The following is a 20,197-nucleotide window of genomic DNA, read 5'->3' as shown; positions in this document are numbered from 1 at the left end:
GTGCAGATTCAGGAGTAGACACGGAAACGATGTCCATATAAGAAAATGAATTTTTTCATGTACTGTTGCCTCTTAGTCCTTGCCTGTGGGAAGAAAAAAAGAAGATTCAGAAATAAGGGCTAAGTGTTACAAAGAGCAGAAGCAGCAGCAACTGAGGAGCAGGGCCAGACTGGACGTACTGCTCTGCTTTGCACACTTAAAGCTGTGCATACAAGGTGAACTCAACCATTACATTAAAAAAACAAACAAATAATCAAAACCACCAGCACCAACAAAGTCACAAACTTTCAGCGGCAATGTTGAATTTGTGAGGAAACAATCTAATCCCCAAACCCCCAACTTCGACTACCCACCAGGCAAGGCTCCCACGCCGAAACCTGGTATGCTTTGAATAAATCCCAAAGGAATGGATGAGAGGAAAAGCAGATAATTCTTAACAGCCGTGACAAACACAGATTGTCAGAAACCTTAATTTCTTTTTGTTTTCAAAAAAATTGAAGCAGCCTAAGGCTACACTTTACCAGCCACTATACAACTAGAAGCAAATACACAAAGAGGAAAGCCGTATTATTCCTTTCACTTTTAAGATTTTAGTCTTTGGGAGGTAGTTTCCCCATAAATGTGTAGATTGACCAGTCTTTAGTAGCAGAATTAGTGACTGAGTTGTCTGTTAGTGAAGAATTTCTAGCCCTTCAAGGTACTGTTTCTTTATTTTCCTACGTATCTTGAGGCTACAAGAGGTTTCGTACTTTGACTGCAGCTTTTCCTCTTTATGCCTGCCAAGGGCAATTCCATGAAGTACGGGACTCCTCTCCTGCAGCATCAGCTCACTGCCGGTAACGGAATGGTGTTGCTTTTGGCTTTTCCTGGCACGGTTGAGCCATCCCAACAAACCCTGCTCCCTTATTCATGCCTCCTTTTCACTACCCATGTGCTTTCTGCGGGATTGCTGCTGCATCTCAGGCAGGGGTGCAGCGCTGGCTGACAGAACTGGGCAGAGCTGGCAAAATTGTTCGCTATAACCCTGTAATTTAAGTTGAAGATGCTGGCAACTGAGCGACTGGAAGAAGTGAACGCTGTTACACCCCTCCCCTGCCCCCAGAATTTGAAATAATTAAAAAAAAAAAAACAACGCTGGCAGAGCGCTGCCTCGAGGGGTTTCCCTGCCAGCACGGAGCCTTCGGCATCCCCGAACGCCACGTCCCCACTGGGGCACAGCTGCAGCCCGCGCTGCTGGGGCGCGGGACACAGGCGCCGCCCAGGGAGAAACGAGCCCCGCGGATCCCATTTATTAATTGAACTGGAACGATTTCCATCTATCAGTGTCACTCTCCGGCGAGGCATGCCGGGAGTTGTGGTCCCGGCGGAACCCGGCGGGACGCGCTCTCGCTGCGGTTTGACCCTTCCGCCGCTCCGTCCTCCCTCCCCGTGCGCGGCGCCGCTCGCCGCAGCACATTCCAGCGCGGGCCTTGCGGCGGGGAGGGGCGTGTCCTCCTTCCGGGCCTGCCCGCGGTACTGCCTGAACGGAGAAGCGTGGCCCTTGGCTCGTCCCGCGCCAGCGTCCCACACGGGCAGCCCGGTGCCGACCCTCGCACCCCTCTCTCCGCTTCGCAACGCTGCGCGGATCGGCCGGGTAGGCGGACCCCAGCGCGCGAGCGGGCGGCGACGGTCAGGCAAGGCGGCGGGCGGCTCGGGGGAAGGCCGGGTGCATCGCGAGGCCGGGGGCCTACCCGGCCTGGCCCCGCCCTGACATGCCAGCCCGGCAGCTGCGGGCGCAGCAGCCGCGAGTGCCGTGCGTGGGGGGAGGAAGTGGCGGGCGGGGGAGCGGGAGCGGCGAGGAAGGCAGAGAGAGGAGGGGTTGGGGTTACCGGGGGCTGCCCCCGCCGCAGGGCCGGGTGTGGGGGTTGAGTTCCCCCCGCGGGGCCGGGCCGGGTCGGTGGGGGGACGGCGGGCGGCGGGAGGGCGGGTGGGCTGGCGTTGAGTGCCGCTGTCGCGCAGGTTTGCCCGCCGTGCCCCGCCGCAGGATGGAGGTCGAGCTGCTGGAGAACGACGTGCTGGAGTCGCTGGAGGACCTGGGGTAGGTGTGCGAGGCCCCCCGTGCGGGCCGGGGGCGGGAGGGCGGCCACGGCGGGGGACACGGTGCTACTGCCCGCCAGCCAGGGCAGCGCCTGGAATGGTCCCTTTCCGTCAGAGCTGCCCCCGGACCGGACCGGTGATGGTGCCCCAAGGCCAAACGGGCCGCTTTTCAGCTCTGCGGCCTTGGCGGACGTCTCTCTTCTGCCGGCGTGGGGGTTTCCTTGGTCCGTGCGGTGTCTCGTTGGTGACCCCTCTGTTGGACAGAGCGGTCCCAGCTGGGCGTGGGAAGGGACAAAGAGGCCCTTTAAGATGTTAGACAAGAAGAAAGGTTTCAGCGTTTATATTAAATGAAAAAAAAAAAAAAAGCAGAAAGAATCGCAAGTGACAGAATATTTTTCCCCCTTTTTTTTTTTTTTTTTTTTTTTAGTACAATACAGCACAGAAAACATCTGCTGTTCAAACCTGTTACTTTGTCACAGTCAGTAAAAGTTACATAAATACGAAAGGGAGAGCACAGAGAACATGCCCTGCTGTGAGCTCCCATGTCTGTAAGCTGTTGAGTGTTCATAGGAGAGGCAGCTACAATTGCACTGCTGTTGGTTCTGTGCAAACAGCTGTATTTACTCACATTGGCCACATTCCCATAAATCACTTTGTGGCTAGAGTCATTATGCTTCAACAAAGATTATGTTTCTAGGCTAAGTTGGTGATGATAGTTCCAAAGGTTGACGAATAGGCTTCTGTTTTGGCAGGTATTTCTGTGCCTGAAACGTGAAAAGGTCTCTGTGACATGATGAACACACCATGATAAGCTCCTTTTTCGTTTTGTGTGTTCAGAAGGGTATCAGTGGCTTGAAGGACTTGTGATTTGTGCTTCTCTTCTTTGCAGTTAGAGACGGAAAATGTTGTCAATTTTCATCATAGATAAATAAAGTGAACAGTGAAAGCGGGTGAACAGATAAGTTGTATCAACCGAGATTGGCAGCAGGGATTGAAAAGAAAATTGGAGGACAAAAGACATGAGACTTCAACAGTAATGATAACAATTGGGAAAACTGCTGCATGTATCTGAAGGGCTTCTACTTCCTGGTGTCTGGAAAGACCTCTGTTCAAGGTTTTATGCTTTGACAGTAGCTCCACAGTTCTTCATGGTTCAGTTTATTTTTTCAATCAGATCCTGAAGACATTTCTAATATATTACTGGATTTTTTTTTTTTTTGATGGCACTTCATGTCAAAGAACTGATTCTTTTTGTAACTGTGCTCAAGGTGTTCAGATAGTGGCCTCTTGCCTTGTAAATCAGTTTGTTGAACTGTTGGAAAAGCAAACAGATGAGATAGCACAATGTTACCAAGAGGAATGTAGCTCTAGAACATGTGCTATTGGCAGGAAAGGAAGGAAAAAGCTGCTTGCAGTCAGGAATCTGCAAGTTGGATTATTGGCCAGATAGATGTGTAGATGAAGTCATAATTATCGGAGATAACATGGTCAAGTTGTCTTATCTGTCAAAGAGAAACTAGAAAAGGGGCCTCTGACGTGACCAGTGACTAAATCCTGATCCTGCCGAAGAAAAAGGGTTGTCATTGCTTCCCTTCTACTTTGATCTCTAACTGGATGCTTCTGTTTTGAGCCCCAGATGTTCCTGTACATTTGCAGGTCTGAAACATCTGTGGGATGGGTCTTAAACTTGCTCTAATCAGCCTCTTGGGAGTGTCTGGCCTACTGTGGTCATGGAGTAGGGTTGTTATACATCAGCTTACAGCTTCTCATCAGCTGTTAGTAGATTAACTCCCAAGTCAAGCTGCTCTGTGAGGTAAAAGTTATTTTTGAGTGTGGTTTCATCATTTGAGTTGGATGAAGTAACAGGCCATTACAGGGAAGGCCACATCCTTTGTATGTGACATTAAGCACAAGAGCAGAGTAAGAAGAATAACATTTCAGTTTGCACTCTCAGAGGTTTTTTTTTTTTACCCCTGAGTTTGCCAAGAGTCACCTGCACTCACTGGACTGTTTTGACATAGTGGGGTGACTACACCCAGAAGTTTCCAAGAGGGATTTTGGTTGGTTATGTGCACTCTTGAATGTCTTTCTGGTTTGGGTGCAGTATATGAAAATAATATTATGCATTTTAAAAAAAAATACTCCGGTAAATTCTGAGTTTGTGCTTCCACCTGATTAATAAAACAGTCTTCTTCCTACTCTTCCTCCTTCCCCTGAGAGATTATCGGCAAACAGATGTCCTGAAAGCTATGACTCCTAAGATATGATCTGTAAACATTCTTACATGAGGTCTGATTTTTTGGCTTACTTTGTTTATGCAAAGAACTAATTCTATTTATTTTTCTTGTACCCCTTTAGGGAGGTGATTTTTCAAAGGAGGATGTTGTTATACAGATCACTTTTGTAACATTTGTATCAAAGGCTTTGTTTTGCACGGCAACCCTTTAGTACGTGATAGGAAATGGCAGAAAAGATGCACTTGTTCAGCAGTAATTATTCCACATACTGTAAAGCAGTATGGAGAGCTCGAGAATGATTCTATGAAACTGCTTTTGCCTTGGATAGATATATTGTAAGTAATATCTTTTTAAAGAGGTGGAGGCAGAGAAGTGTAACATTCTTGAGGATGAAACCTTTGATGGTGATATTCTGTGGCACAGTCTTTTTGGCAGTAGGCTGATGCACATGAAGTGCTGAGTTTAGTCAGGCGTTGTCGGTGTGCTTTTTGTTGCTTTTCCGTGCAGGAACATTGTCCCTTCAGGTGTTCAGCACTGCAGGTATGTTGAGGGTGTAGCTCTTAATATGTGTGCAGCATGAAATAAATCTATCAAAGTACATCAGTCACAGCAAACATTAACAAACTCTGCCTTTTTTTACTTTTCAGTTACAAAGGTCCGTTGTTAGACGACGGAGCGCTGGCTCAGGCAGTCTCTCATGGAGCCAGTTCCCCTGAGTTCACCAAACTCTGTGCTTGGTTGGTGTCTGAGTTACGGCTGTTCTGCAAACTAGAGGAAAATGTGCAGGCAACAAACAGTAAGTAGCACAAACGTGCACTGAATGTGTGTTCTCGCGTGCCGTAAAGATTTGGGCTCACAGTATCTGTTGTACCAAGGAGTATTGTCTGCGTGCTGCCAGATTTTGGATATTTTCCATCTCATGCTTCCTTAATGAGCAGCCAGTAGATATTGAAATAACAGTGGGGATCAAACAGTCTGTCTTCTGAAATTAGCTTTTTCTTTTAATTGTCTGACCATAGGGTTTTTTTAAAGCTCTTAGATGTATTTAGGGAAACATTAATACTTGTGAGGGCTTTATTAGATCATGACAATACCTTTATTTCAGTGCTTCTGTTCGTAATTATCATGTAAGAAATACCTACAGTTATGGTAACATACAGAATGTTACCATTAAAGGTAACGTTCTCATGACTACAGTAACTCTATTTTCATTGTTGGTTACCTTAATGCTCTGCATACTGTCATTTTTCCCTCTTCTGGAAAACTCTGAGAAGGAGCCTGAAAATGTTTGCTTATTGTTTTGGTGGAAGAAGCAAACCTTAGTTTTCAAAATAATGTGGGTTTTTTTGTCAACTAGTCATGACATTCTATGGATTAAATTGTTAAATTAGTATGATAATCTGTATTTTTGAGTATCTAATATATTAACTCATAATGCCTTTATGAGCTTAACTTTCTATTTATTCAGTGGCCAGAGGTTGCTGCATTTACCTCAACATCTGCTCTTTTCCTCTTTCTCTCTGTTTTTGACATGTTCATCCTTTCTTCTTTAAATATATTTCATTCCCTTTCCCTCTAACAATACAGCATCTCACCTATTTTAGTAGTATAGAGTTCTTACTGTATGTTTTGTGTAAAAATACAACTGGAAGTATTCTAACACCTATCCCAAATTCTTTAAACACAGTGATAGAAAAGTGTTAGCTGAGCACCATCAAGTCCTGCCTTGATTTTGTGTGTCCTGAGTTTGTAAATAACAGACATTTGGGGTTGAAGTCTCGTTTCAAAAGATTAAAAAAAAAAAAAAAAAGTTACCTCTCATTAATTGCTATTTTTTTTAGTTAACAAATTCAGATTAGTTTCAGTATTTTTTGACAGAAATATCAGTCAAAGGTTTGATTTATGTGACTTAATTATTTTAAAGGATATTGGTATGAAATAAAAACCGTTAACAAACATGATCTTACAGCGAGAAGCAGTAAAAACTCATAAGAACTCATAAACCGTAGTTATTATTCATGACTTTGATATTTAAAATATACCTGTAAGATTTCACTTTTTTAATGTCACATTTCATTGTAGAAGTTACCAGTACTTGTTTGTTGTAGGGGAAAAGCTACATCAGTGAAATGTAGTTTTACAGTAGTGAAGAATGTTATGGTTCCAAGTAGGTTGTGCTGTGTCTGAGAAACCTAAAGAATGCATTTGGGTTCCATTAAAACCGGGTTTCAATATTAAATAGTGACTGGAGCAAAGCGTATTTTTTTTTAAAGTAGCTAATTAATTCTAGTCATAGCCCCATATATATTAGCTGTAAACAAATTATTGTCCTTTTCTTTCCAAGGTCCAAATGAAGCAGAAGAATTTCAGCTTGAAATGAGTGGGTTGCTGGCTGAAATGAACTGTCCATATGCATCATTAACATCGGGAGATGTGACAAAACGCCTTCATAATCAAAAGAACTGTCTCTTGCTGCTTAGTAAGTTAAAAGGGTGCTTGCAAGCAGATCTGGTTTTGTGCAAGATTCATAATATTGTTTCTTACACTTAATGTGCCACAACATAGTTACCTAAAAATATGCATTATTCTGTAATTTGAAGCATCAGAATATCACACTTGTGGTTTTACCAGTCAGTATATAGCCAGTATATGATGGAAAATATTCCGAGTATTAACCTTTTTCACATTTGCTAGGAAAAAGCCTGACCTATTATTTCTCAAAAGATACACCAAAGATGGAATAATTTGAAGACTTCTGCCGGAATTTAGCCACTGAATTTTATTTAGAATGGTTGTAAAAATGACCACTATCATCAAATGTATCATCATTTTGGAGCCTCCAGAGTGATGACTTGCAAGGTGCAACAAGATTTGCATTTTCCTACACTGACAACAACTGGAATTGTTGTGGAAAAGAGAAAATGTTTTATCCCAAGTCCCAGTTCTTTTCATCATCTTGTTTTGTAAATCGCTTGAGTGTTGCTTTCTGCTGATTGAAAGGAAATTAACATTAGCAGTGGTGATGTCTTCTGATTTCTGGCCGGCGGATCTCAGTAGCTAAAATGGTATTATTTCTGCTTAGGAAATGTTAGAGGAAAAGAAGTGATTCAATTACTTGAATAATACTGATTCAAGGTAAAATAATAAAAATTGAAAGTGTTGGAGTTAGAAACTGTAGTACTAATTTTAATCTAATCTTTAACATAATGTCTTATTTGCTTCCTCAGTTGCCGCTATTCTTTAACCTTTCAAAACAGAAATTTAGTTCTGCCTTCGACTGAGATATAAGAAATTAATTACACAGATTAGATTCCTGTATTTCAACAGTAGGAGAAAGATGAGTAGACTTAATCTGATTTTTTTTTATAGTATGTTTAAAAATGTCAGATAAAGTGAGGTAGTTGTTGCATTTAAGATGTTTTGTAGCTCAGACCATCGGCCCTTCAGCTTATTTTCTGTAAGCCAAGCTATTCAGTAAGTTTGGCTTGTCTGTGACACACAGTTTATCCCAGAGGTCCTCTGTGATGTACGTTTTGGTAATATAAGGCCATGTTCAGGAGCTGAACTCTGGCATCCCATCTGGCAGGAATGCTGTGTTTACTGTCAAATGTGGAATTCCAATAGTGCCAGACTCCTTTTTTGTGTACCATGATAGTTGCATAGCTTTCTTCAACTGCATGAAGAAAACTTATTAGTTATCCTGTTGTATATGAGCCATAAAACAGTATTTTTCTGGAGAAACAGAATAACACTGTGTAATGACATGCCAGGATATTTTGCATTTTAACAAAATGCAGCAGAGTTTGTGCCAATTGGAAGATGTAGCAGAATTGCTGGGAGGGGAAAGCACCAAGTAAATGTAAGTAGTTAGGATTGATTGCCTTGGTGTGTAAGCATGATTAGAATACAATAGTAAGTATTGCTGTCTGCAAAAATAAAAAGTGCAAGTTTCAGGTTGGTTCTGAAAAGATATGCTAAAAAGACTCACTGAAGAACATTTGTCTTACAGTGATAGATGTAAAAATTTCAGTCACTGTTAGAGGAGGTTGAAAGTCGCTTAGATGTGATCTCTCAATTCTTCAAACAAAATTCTGCTGTTAGTTTCTTTTCTCAGGAGTGTAAAAGAGTGTAAATAATTGAAAGTTCAGTATAAGAAAAACCTGTATGAAGTACTGTTGAAAGAACTTACAAAGGATTCTTCACTTCTTTACATATTACAAGTATTTTTTAATTTATAAGGTGTCTTGTGTCTAGCAAAAGACATTCTAGAGATTTTGAAGAAATTCTAGAGGTCATTAAAACGCTGTGTTCTTTTCTTAACCTTTTTATCTGTCCCAGCTTTATAAGTAGTAAACTGCTCTTGCTTAACCATGGGTTTACTTCCCTGCTCAGGAGTCTCTTTGCAGTATCTGTTTTTCAGTTCTTATTTTGAGAAGCATTTATTCATGTTATTGCTATGGTCATTCAGTGTGATTCATGATAAAAGTATTGGTGCATTTTTTAAAATTCGGACTTTAAAATTATGACAACTGCAAAAAAGGGTGTTTATATCACTGTAAGTTTATATCACTGTAACTGATACCTGATGCTGAAATTTTGGGTATATGTTCAGAAACTGTGATTTTGATTTTTCTTTTTTTTTTTTTTGTTTGATAAAAGAGTTCTAATGTGATGATAGGCTCTTGCAGTTCTGATATTGAAGAGAACTGCAGGCATTCTAGTTTCTATTTTCATCAGTTAAAGCCTTCCTTTCTGGAGTTATTGTAAACCTGAATTCTCAGTAGTACCTTCAAGTGGGATTATTTTTCCACTCTGCATTTTGCCTGGGGAAGTAGAGGAGATTCCTTCAGCATTTCACTTCTCTTCACTCGTTTGCTTGCTTTCTTTCCTAGAGCCTCAAGGAGTGGTTACTTCCTTCCCTTAATGTGCGTATCCCAGTCACTCATCTGACTTGATTCCATATTCTCTGTTTTCTATCTTTGCTGGGCAAAACCTGAAGGAAAAGAGCTGTGCTCTGTTGAACTCTGGCATTAATACCTGCTGGAATCATAGGGATTTTTTCCAATCTTTGAGGGGCTGTACTAAACCTGTCCCGTGTTTTTTACATTTCTAGCATTGGACTCAGTGATTATTAGAAATCGGAGTGTTCTGTGGATACAAAAATTCTAGCTCTCACTCTGTCTAAAACAGTCCATTTTTACACATTTTTGGTTGTAAGCATTTGAGTTTTCACTGGTTCTAAAATAATTTAACTCTGCTATATCTGATGCTCAAATCTAATTTTTCTTACCCCAGCATACCTCATCTCAGAACTGGAAGCTGCCAGAATGCTGTGTGTGAATGCCCCTCCTAAAAAAGCCCAGGAAGGAGGTGGCAGTGAAGTCTTTCAGGAGCTAAAAGGCATATGTATTGCTTTAGGCATGTCCAAGCCTCCTGCCAACATAACGATGTTCCAGTTCTTCAGTGGAATTGAAAAAAAAGTAAGATCCAAATAAAGAAAATTAGGAATATTTATGATGTTACTGTTTTAACATAAAATAGTTCTGCTGCCTGGGCGAGATTTGTGTCTTGTGAAACTCCAACATTTGAATTGTGAAGGAGAGTTAATATGTTTTACCGAGCATGCCAAGAGTCAGGATTTTGAAAATTAATTTAAAGGCTTTCTCCATGCCAAGGCACAAGATCAGGGACTGCTGCTATCACTGCCTTGCAGGGTGACTGGTCTAGGTTTTAATGTCATCACTTTTTGCAGAAGACATGAAAAATGCTGAACTTAGGCCTCAGGAAGAATGTTAAAGAGAAATGTCTTCCAAGAAATACACCTAGACTAATTTTTACAGGAAACAAGTGTTTTAAAAATGTTTATGTTAAAGGGTAGCACAACTAAAATTTTCACCTTTTCCCTAAGGCTTCATCAGTTCTCGTGATTCCATTTATTTTTGTTCTTTACATGTGTGCGTTCTCCAGGCTGCTGTGATTCTTTTAAAAAGAAATTTACTTTTGTTTGAGTAATTTTTGTAAAGCAGAGAAATGAAATGGTACGGACTGTCCAGTGCACAGACCAAAGGTGGGGGACAGAAAGCTCTGAAGTCACGTTTAGGAACTTGCAGAGTAGGGGAGAGGAGAACAGCAGAAGAGAACCTGTTTAAAGAACAGCTGTGATGTAAAGCTCCCCAAAATACTTTCAGAGTTTGACTGACCTGTTTCATTGTCCTTAAACAAATCCAAGCAACTGAAATAGCATTCCATTTCTTTGCAAGAAACCAGTTTGCTTTGATAGGAGGAGGAGGTTGGTTTTCCATCAGAGGTCCAGGCTGTAGAATGGAAGCAGTTTGTTTTCTGGTTTTGGCATTGTTGTGGGTACTTAATAGACACATAAGTAATCTGTACTTCCGTTTTCTATAAAATAGAAATATTCATAACAATGAGCAATGCTAGCAAGCTTTGCTGTTTAAAGAAACTATAAAAATACAAGATAACAGCTAGATCAAAATCCTTTTAATCTGGAAATTCTGTTATATTTTACTAATATACTTTTCTTTTACGTTGTCTTGTAAGGTTAAATGAATGTTATCTCAATGACATATCAGAAAAACCCTGAACAGTCCTTATAGCTTCATAAAATACACCAGGAATCTCTAACCTACAGGTTTTTTAGAAATTGTGTATAAGCTGTAGTGTTTACAGTCCACATACTTCAGATGTTGTTAGGATTTGAGGAGAAAGTAAATCTGACTAATAACTGAAAAACTTGGATTTCACTTTGTGACTGAAAATGCATCACTAAGCAAAATGTGAAAACTTAACATAGGGTGAATATTTTGCTCTTGACTGTAAGATGATGGTTATCAAGAGAGATTTTCCTAAAGTTTTGTTGTTTTTAAAAAGTGAGTCTTAGAATAGCAATATTCTGATTTAATGGGAAAGTCAAGGTACCTTTTTATTTACACATACATAGTACAGTTTGGAGTAGGATCTTTGTATAATCGACTCTCTTTGTTGATGATGCACCACATGAAAAAAAGAAATTGCTGATAATTGAATGAACTGCTACCTCTGCTATTTGAAGGAACTTAGGTTTAAAATCTTCAAGTTAAATAAATTTGGCTCAGCAGCATTGGAAAACTAGGTCACTGAAAGTCTTAAATCAAGTGCTGGAATGAACAGCAAGGAAGTTGAAAAATGTGGTTTGCAGCAGAACAAAAGTGAAGTTATTTTGTTTGGTTTTTCTTCCAGCCTACTTTGGTCCAAGTTTTTGTCACTGCTATTTCATTCCTTACCCCTGAAGTCCTCAGAACTTTTTAGACGTAATAGATTATCTAAGTTGTGCCCCAACTTTTAAAATGCGAATAAATTTAAATTTTTGTATTAAAAATTTTCTCCTTTTTATTGGAAAGTAGGGTCTTTGTTTAGGTCATGTTGTATTTCACATAATCCTGATACGGTCTTTTTGATAGAAGTGTGGAGGATTTTCTGAATTAAAGAGATGATGTGTAGAATAATCCCTCTGTCTTCAAGAGGACATGTACCTCATACTTTCTGTTTTATCTGTAGATCTACTCTATAGTCCCTTCTCTTAATTTTTAAATAATTATAGCTGAGACTACCAGAAATATAAAAATAGCTGCTTTCCAAAAGAAGTGTGCTTGGCTCTCTGTTCCAGAGAAAACAACTTGTCACGCCTTTGACTGTCCAGCAGTCCTCTCCTTTAATTTGAATCTTGAAAAGCTAATTTTTTTAGACAGTGCTTATATTTTTACATGTCTCCTAACAGCTGAAGGAAACTCTAGCAAAGGTTCCACCTAATCATGTTGGAAAACCTTTATTGAAGAAACAACTGGGACCAGCTCACTGGGTGAGTAGCTGCAGGTATTAGAGCCCACTGCCCTTTTTCAGGTATGCCAAGTATTGATCAGTTTCTTGCAATATAACATACATGCTGGTACAATAAATGTTCAGCAGTTGATAAGATCTTAGACTCGTGAATCTGTTTGTCCAGGCGCAGGATAAACGTCTCCAAAATAAAGGAGATTTGCAGTTGGTGACCAGCATGCTTGTGCAGTAGCTTAAACCTTCCTCTCCCACCCTTTTCCAGCACTGTCCGTGTGACCTAGCCTTGCTGAGATGGTGTCACATCCCCCTTTGTAGCCAATTTGTAGGTCTGTCCATAATTTCCCTCTCTTTCATTTGAAGTAGTCTGCTTGCTTAATAGCCTCTCCAAGAGGCAGTGAGCGTGCAGGTGGATGCTAGGAGGGGCTGTACACCCAGGCTGCAGAGCTCTGATCATTTCCAGCTGGGATTTGTCACCTGCTCTTCTAGGAGGATGGTGCCTGGGTTAAATACTGCTGCTGCACTGGCACAAAGCTGTGGCTACTGCTGCAAGACTGCACATCTCTCGTGTCTCTTGCTCAATGCTGAAGCTCATCTCCCAACACTCTCTTGCTTTCAAAAGTTGTTTTGAGACTGAAAGTGGGCCCTGATAGCCTAGTCCAGCCAGGCTTCAGTCAGTACATAAATTATTTCCCTAATGGTGCATATCTCACTTGTTGCTCTGACTAGACACTGTATGCTACCAGGTGTGTTTCTTGTAGTGGCTTTTCCCTGTAGGGCGCTTTGTTTTCTTGCCTGTATGCAGATTGTGGTATAATCAAGATCTTCTTAAGAGTACTCCACTTACTGTTTTTCCTCTATCTTTGTCCTTACTCCTTTTTAAGGAGGCAAGAGCACCCTGGTCCCTAGGGCGAACATATGGCCTTGCTTCAGCTTATTGCCTGTAGTATTTCCTCACTTTTGCTTCTCTGTCCTGATTGGTGTTGAAAAATGCCGCAGCAGAGTATGCAGTTCTTGTGGCCCTTCTGAAAAAGACATCTGTGCTGTTAGAAATGGTAGAAGGCTGAACATAACAGAGCCTTTGAAGCCTTCAGGAAAATTGCATCAGAAGGCATAGCTTGGCTGTGAGTCCATTTGACAAGGCAGATAATTGCATTCTTGAGCCCTGCATAGAGTGTCTGTCTTATTCTCTTTCATCCACATAATTTAGTAAGTAGAAACATTTTACCTGTAATCTAAGGTTATGTTTGCAAATTTTTGTTTCAGGAAAAAATTGAAGCAATTAATCAAGCCATAGTCAACGAATACGAAGTCCGAAGAAAACTGTTAGTCAAACGTTTGGATGTTACTGTGCAGTCCTTTGGCTGGTCAGATAGAGCTAAGGTACAAACAACTTTCTGTGAAGTTCTGGTTGATGGTAACACTTTATAATAAGTGTCTCTAGAAAACTGCATCATTGTTTCATCCTTTACGAGTAAAAAAATAATCGCAGGAGTTGTCCGGTTTTGTTTTGAATTTCTGAAGAAGTATGTGACAATGTAAGATGAGTAAAAAAATTTTACTTAAAACTAATTTGTTGGATTTTAAAACAATATGTAAAATGAGAAGATGGTGTGTAACTATACACCAAAGCCTCTGGAAAAAAATAAGAGAAGATTAATGGTCCATCCATGTGCATTCAGAGTACCATAATGTGAACCATTAAATGCTCTCTCTGTGTGATGGTAGAAAGGCATCTTCCTGTTGACTATCCCTTATCTTACTTTGTGCTGTCCACAGTGATCAGATTTCCTTATCTCAAAGTGTGTCTGCAAGCGCAGCTCCACAGATGCACATGAGAAAAGCTGCTAAGGCACTACTTGTTCTTACCTCATAGACAGGGTAATATTTTATGTGCTTCTTTTATCTTTGAACCGTGCAAGTGGCTGTGACATGAGATCTGTTTCTCTCTTGAGTATGTGATACATATTCTGCCTTTAAAAGTAATTACATGGTTTCCTTAGTTCCCATGTTTCATAGTGAAAAAGAATGACAAGATTTAAAAAATAGTACATATAATTTATTTTCTAGAACTGAAACAGATATGCTGGCATGCTGTTAATTATGTTGCTGACAGTGTTTGAGACTCAGTTATTAGTGCCAAACTGACACATAGAATCATCGTTTTTTCTTGATAATTTTTTAAATCAAAAAGCAACTATACTTTAGTAATAAACTATGGCCTGTCCCCTTTTCTGTTTTGTCACCTGAATAGGACTTTTACTGGTGTAATATCTCTTAAACCTTGTATTTGTCAGGTTTTTTAGTAGATGATTGAAGAACTAGCTGATTGTTTGAGTATTTTAATAGTGAATAAAAATGAGTAGAAGCATGGATTATGTTTAAAAACCAGGGACTTCTAACTGTGTTATTGCTTTGGCATCCATATCCATGCATATTTGGATTTTTTTCCTAGGAGAATTTTGAGGTGCTTTTGAACTTGACTAGCTACAAGAAATCTTTTCACAAACTCCACAGATTGTATATATGCATTTATATCTTTTGAAATGCAAATATTTTTTTTAGACAGAAATAACAAAATACCAATACAAAATTGAAGAATGTGGCTATAGTATTCCAGACATGCAATACAATTTATTTTAACAGTAACTTCTAGCATGAGGGTACCATATTCTTTTTTATTTGAAAAGTATCAGAATACAGTAGTATGACTAAATACCCACTTCTCCACATAGTAGAAACAGCAGAAAAAAAAACCACTTTGCAGTCTGTTATTAGGGTTTTTTTTGAGTTAAAATTTCAAGTTTCACCTAAAACAATATCATAGCACCAAAATACTATGCTCAGAGCTCAGTCAAACTTGCTATGGAAAAACATACTAGTACTCTGGTGAATACTTTTGCTTTTCCTGTCCTTACCCAGTGTCATGTTCTAGTTTTCTGTCTTTAGGCAGAAAATAGGATTTTAGGATTTTAAAATGTGCTCCTGAGTTTTTTGCGCTCTTGAGATACGCTGGAAAACCTGGGAAACCTATCCTCACTTCTGTCATCTGGGGTCCAAACAAAAAAAAAAGTTCAGATTACAATCTGGTTTATCCTAACTGCATCCCACGTTACACTCTGTTGATAATTGAAGAGAGATGTAACTTGTGTATTAGCTCATGACTGATAGCACAGATTTCTGTTGTGCCTGTCATCTGGAAAACTTCTGAGGTGTTCAAAAAGGCCAAAATGGTTAACTCTGAAAGGCAGTAGAGAAAGAGAGATTGCAGACAAGGCAAAGTTGAGTGTAGGATCTCATTTCTAGTTTGGGCACTAAGTTTTCAAGACAAGGGACTGAATTAGAACAAGCACTTGAAAGCTTTAGTTCTGCCAGTACCTGTTGATGCCTTGTCTTTGAGAAGAAGCTGACTGGAATGAAGAGTGGAAAGAGTTAACCTTTTTCTGCTGGTACAGAATTGGAGATGGAAGTGATGCTATAGTCTAACTGGAATGGATGTGAGTCAAGGTGCAGGCACAGGGGAAGGTCTGGAGGCTAAACACAGATGTGTTTCACTTTCAGTATCTTCTAGACATTAGCAGTAGTTCATATAACTATATAACACACTTCTAGTCTGTGTTTGACTGCCTGAAAGTAATGCAGTCTGTGTGTATATATTGCTAAAATTGTTAGCTCATTGGTGCCTTGGCAGTTCAGTCAGAATAGCATTTCCTATTTACTTAAGGAATTAAATTGACAAATGCTAGCTTTGTTGCAGTAATTCTTAGTTACAAAGTGGTTTTATATTAACTCTTTGTTCTATTTGCAGTAGTGGCTAGTTCTTCAGTGCTGATTTGATTCACTTGGTGAGGTGTCCCATTGCTTTAGCTGACTGGGCTTTGCTTTTCTTCTCTCCAACAGAGTCAAACAGAAAAACTGGCTAAAGTCTACCAGCCAAAACGTGCCCTCTTATCTACTAAGTGCACTATATCCATTGCAAATCTCTTGGCAGCTCGGCAAGATCTGTCAAAGATTATGAGAACAAGCAGCGGGTCCATCCGAGAGAAGACTGCGTGTGCCATTAATAAGGTACCTTTGGTGACAAATGGTTTGTTCTGTTAGGAATATTTAAGTAACTTTAATTTAGTAATAAATCCTACTTTTTTTTAGGATTGTAAGTGGAATTTGGAAATAAAGGATAAGAAATTCTGGACTATGCATCAGTGCGTTATGAATACTGCAATCTTAGCTCTTTAGGTTCACAGAACCCCTTCTTTGAGGCAGTAAAAAATCGCTGGAATATCTTTGATTACTTTCAGTGGGAGTAAGCCTGCTCTGTCTGATCCGAATTACTGAAGTCGTTTCACTGCTACTACCTAATTCTGTCAGTGTGTCTCAAACAACACCTACATAATAACTGTGGTTTTGGTCTATGTAAATGGAATGTATTAAGATCACAAAGCATTAAGATCACAATCCCTTAAATTAGATTGCCATGGATACACAAATAGATTATAATCAAGGATGTCGTTCTAATAATGATATAGTAGGAACATGTAGACTAAACAAGTTACTTTGTTTCAGAAGTTACCATTATGTAGTTTTAGGCTCACAAAAGCATACATGCTGAACATGAAGCTCAGTAGCTATGCACAGCAGTGTACTTGGTGCTTTAAGAACTGTGGGTATAGGTGCATGCTTTTCTGCCTTCTGAGTACCAGCAGCGTTTCAGGTAAAGCTCTAATTAATTTGTGAGAGAATAGCAGTGTGCTGATTTGATGACAGCATGTCCACCCCAAAAATTTTTCACATCTTTTTAGTGGTGGTGGAGTGTGGAGTGTAAGAAATTAAGTGGTAAGACAGGTGTGACTCTATCATAAGATTGCATGTATGTTTTACTAGGAATGCAGTACTGCCCTGCTGGTGATCCATATTATGTTAATTTATCTCCATTATTAATATGAAATGTTTTCCAAGATGGTAACATGCAATAACAAAGTAGCCTGCTTCCATTGAAGTTCTTTTGTTATCTTGTTTTAAAATTTGAAGCAGTGCAAATGTCCTGCTCTAAGTCTTGCTAAATTCTTAAATCACACCATACTTGGACAGCTGAACACCTCTAGAGCCTTGTTCAACTCTGATTGGTGCTGTGTGGCACCTGTCTGTTGTTGTGCAAGTTTTTGCATGTTCTGACTGAAAAACTGATTCCTTACCCCCTGTTTATCAAGCCAATGGCTTCTACAGCAAATCAGAGCACTAGTTAAGAGCCTATGTTGCCCTGTGTTTGTTTGAGATAAGCAGTCTGCACTAATAAACAGGTGAGAGACTGTATTGATGCTGCCTGTGCTGGTGTGCCTGCTCTGTGAACAAAAACCACCGATCTTGTCTTGTTAGCAGTGCTTCAGGTACTAGATAATCCCTGTTTAATTTTTATTTACTGGACACAGAGTTCTGTCACGTTCAAACAGACAAAAGTTTGCCTCTGGAAAAAAACAAACATGGAGTGGCTGCTGTTTGTGGTGTGTGTCATTAAACGGGCACCTCTGTGAGGTGTTACAACTCCTGTCACAGTTCTCCCTTCCCTTTGCAGGTGCTAATGGGCAGAGTGCCTGACAGAGGAGGAAGGCCCAATGAAATTGAACCACCCCCTCCTGAGATGCCCCCATGGCAGAAAAGACCAGAGGGTGGTCCGCAGCAAGGCGGTGGCAGAGGAGGAAGAGGTGGCTACGAGTCTTCCTATGGAGGGCGAGGAGGTTATGACCATGGGGGTCACGACCGAGGAGGAAGAGGAGGCTATGACTCATATGGAGGGCGAGGAGGTCATGAACAAGGAAGCCACGATCGAGGGGGACGAGGAGGACGTGGTGGTTATGATCATGGCGGCAGAGGAGGTGGAAGAGGAAACAAGCTTCAAGGAGGCTGGACAGATGGTGGAAGTGGTGGCTACCAGGATGGTGGCTACAGGGAGAGCAACTACAGAGATGCAGGTTTTCAAACAGGTGGCTACCATGGTGGTGGTGGCGGCGGTGGCTACCAAGGAGGAGGCTATGGTGGCTACCAGTCGTCATCTTATTCTGGAAGTGGCTACCAAGGGGGTGGTGGCGGCGGCTACCAGCAAGACAACAGATACCAAGATGGTGGGTCCCACAGTGACCGAGGGGGTGGGCGTGGAGGAGGAAGGGGCGGCCGTGGCGGTCGCGGCCGTGGAGGTCAAGGAGGCGGCTGGGGGGGCAGAGGTGGACAGAACTTTAATCAAGGGGGGCAGTTTGAGCAGCACTTCCAGCATGGAGGTTATCAGTATAACCAGTCTGGCTTTGGACAAGGAAGACACTTCACCAGCTGAGGCTGCTAAAAACTTAACACTTCAGGAGAGCTCACATAACAGAAACCTGGTTTCAGAGGCCTTACTTAATTGCTGCTTGAATTAGTTTGTACAGGTTTGTACACAGCAGGTAGAATCTCTTTGGGATGTTTTCCATTGAGCAAAGTACAACTTTGTGTAGACCTCTCCTCCCCACCCACCTCCAACCTGCCTGAATTAATGGCATTGTCACTGCTCACTGCACCCTAAACATCGACTAATAGCCATGCTTTTTGGAAGTTGGACGGGTTCCCTCTGCTCATAACGCTTTTGTTCTGAATCTGCCTGCTGTGTTTGCCTTCCATTTTGATTTAGAGAAATACCGAGAACTGCCAAATTTGTCAATTAAAATACCCAATAGAATTTCTGCATTTTTTCGTCCCAGATAATTTTTCAGTTACGTGTTCTAATAATCGGTTTGGAGTATTGTCTTTTGACTTGCTGACCTCTTGCTCTAGTCACGGTGACGTTACACGCACGTGTGCGCACGCACCGTGAACTCCCTCTGACAGACAGGTTTTTGGTCTATTATATGAGCTCTACTGTGGATGCCATGTTCAGTAGCCTTATCTCCTGCTAAACAAAGTTTTCCCACCCGCTCAACTCTGAAGAACTGATTGCCACCAAATTCTGCAAAGATCATTTCAAACTAAGCTAAATTGTGAACCGATAGTGTGTGTAGGCCTGTAGTTAGGTGTAGCAATTCAAACTGACCTGCATCCATCCAAAACAAGTTGTTCCTCCTCCAAACCTAATTTTTACTTGAAATCAGCTAGAACAAGTTACAAACTGAAGTTTATTTTATTTGCAAGTTAATACCACTGGCTCAGCAAATCTAGGGCAATTTGTTTTGGGGGTTGTCTTTTCAAAGAAATGCACTACGGCCTGGGAAGATTAGTTCCTGCCTGGAGGAAGCCCTTTTATTATTGCTGCAGAAAACAAAACCTGGCTGAGTTTGGTGTTCTGATGTTTGGGGTTTTTTTTCTTTACTGAAAGCCACATAATGCTTCTTGCTGGGTTTTTTGTGTACATAAACATTGTCAAGCTGTGAAAGAAAATGGCTGAAGGTGTGCTGTTGTATAAAAGGTGAGCAATAAAAGTATCTGTATGTTCACTTTGCTTTAGTTTCTCTTCCTTGGTGTAGTAAGAAGCAGTTGCTACAGTAGCTGGAAATTCATGGGGATTTGTCTGGTTCATCTTTTAACATTTTACTCTGTTTTAGATCTTGTACTCATCCCAGCTGCACTGTGCATTCTTTCCTTTGAGAAGCTGTCAGAATATGGGAGGAAGTGATTTTGGTTCTGTTCCTCCCTCTGAACTGGTGTAGCAGCGTGCAGTGCTGTCTCTTGCTGTGTAAAGTTAGACTATGTGAGCACCTGTCTCCCAGGTTATGCTGCCGCATGCATGTGAACGTGGTATGCTGCTGCTTCTGGGAACTCTCCTGATGCTCACCAGCCTTGTGGAAATGTAGGTTCCTGCTACTGTGCTCAGATCACCATAGCAGGGGCTGTGCTGATGGCAGAGTCTACCTGACATGTCCTTGGGGCTAAATCCAGGTGGATGCAGACAGCAGGAATTCATTGGGTTACAGTAATTGCACAGGTAGTTGAGGGAATCTGTGTAAAGCTGGTGTTGCTGTAATTCAAGCTAATCACGTAAATAATCTGATAAACATTGCTTAGAACTGATTTGCCTGTATTTTATTCCACGGTCA

At 41.0% G+C, this 20,197-nt stretch overlaps 1 protein-coding gene across 1 annotated transcript; it reads left to right on the top strand.

The window, feature by feature from the left end:
• The first annotated feature begins 1,741 nt into the window (after nt 1–1,741).
• FAM98A (family with sequence similarity 98 member A) lies at nt 1,742–19,597 on the top strand. Its single transcript, XM_027899277.1, has 9 exons — nt 1,742–1,792; nt 1,999–2,077; nt 4,961–5,109; nt 6,658–6,792; nt 9,609–9,793; nt 12,088–12,168; nt 13,410–13,526; nt 16,044–16,211; nt 17,713–19,597. Exons 2-9 carry the CDS (start codon nt 2,025–2,027, stop codon nt 18,463–18,465), a joined length of 1,641 nt encoding a protein of 546 aa, XP_027755078.1. The 5' UTR covers nt 1,742–1,792; nt 1,999–2,024; the 3' UTR covers nt 18,466–19,597.
• The last annotated feature ends 600 nt before the right edge of the window (nt 19,598–20,197 follow it).

This window comes from Empidonax traillii, unplaced genomic scaffold (assembly GCF_003031625.1).
Source record: "Empidonax traillii isolate 1590-97213 ecotype Southwest subspecies unplaced genomic scaffold, ASM303162v1 scaffold653:size358915, whole genome shotgun sequence".
Classification (NCBI taxonomy): Eukaryota; Metazoa; Chordata; class Aves; order Passeriformes; family Tyrannidae; genus Empidonax; species Empidonax traillii.
Note: the sequence above shows the minus strand (reverse complement) of the source record. Positions and strands in the feature narration are given on the sequence as shown.

Excerpts from the sequence above, each read along its gene's own strand:
- FAM98A (XM_027899277.1), top strand. The coding sequence starts at position 2,025 with ATGGAGGTCGAGCTGCTGGAGAACGACGTGCTGGAGTCGCTGGAGGAC. Across the intron at positions 13,527-16,043 it reads GCTGGTCAGATAGAGCTAAG|AGTCAAACAGAAAAACTGGC; the intron begins GTACAAACAACT and ends TCTCTCCAACAG. Across the intron at positions 16,212-17,712 it reads CTGCGTGTGCCATTAATAAG|GTGCTAATGGGCAGAGTGCC; the intron begins GTACCTTTGGTG and ends TTCCCTTTGCAG.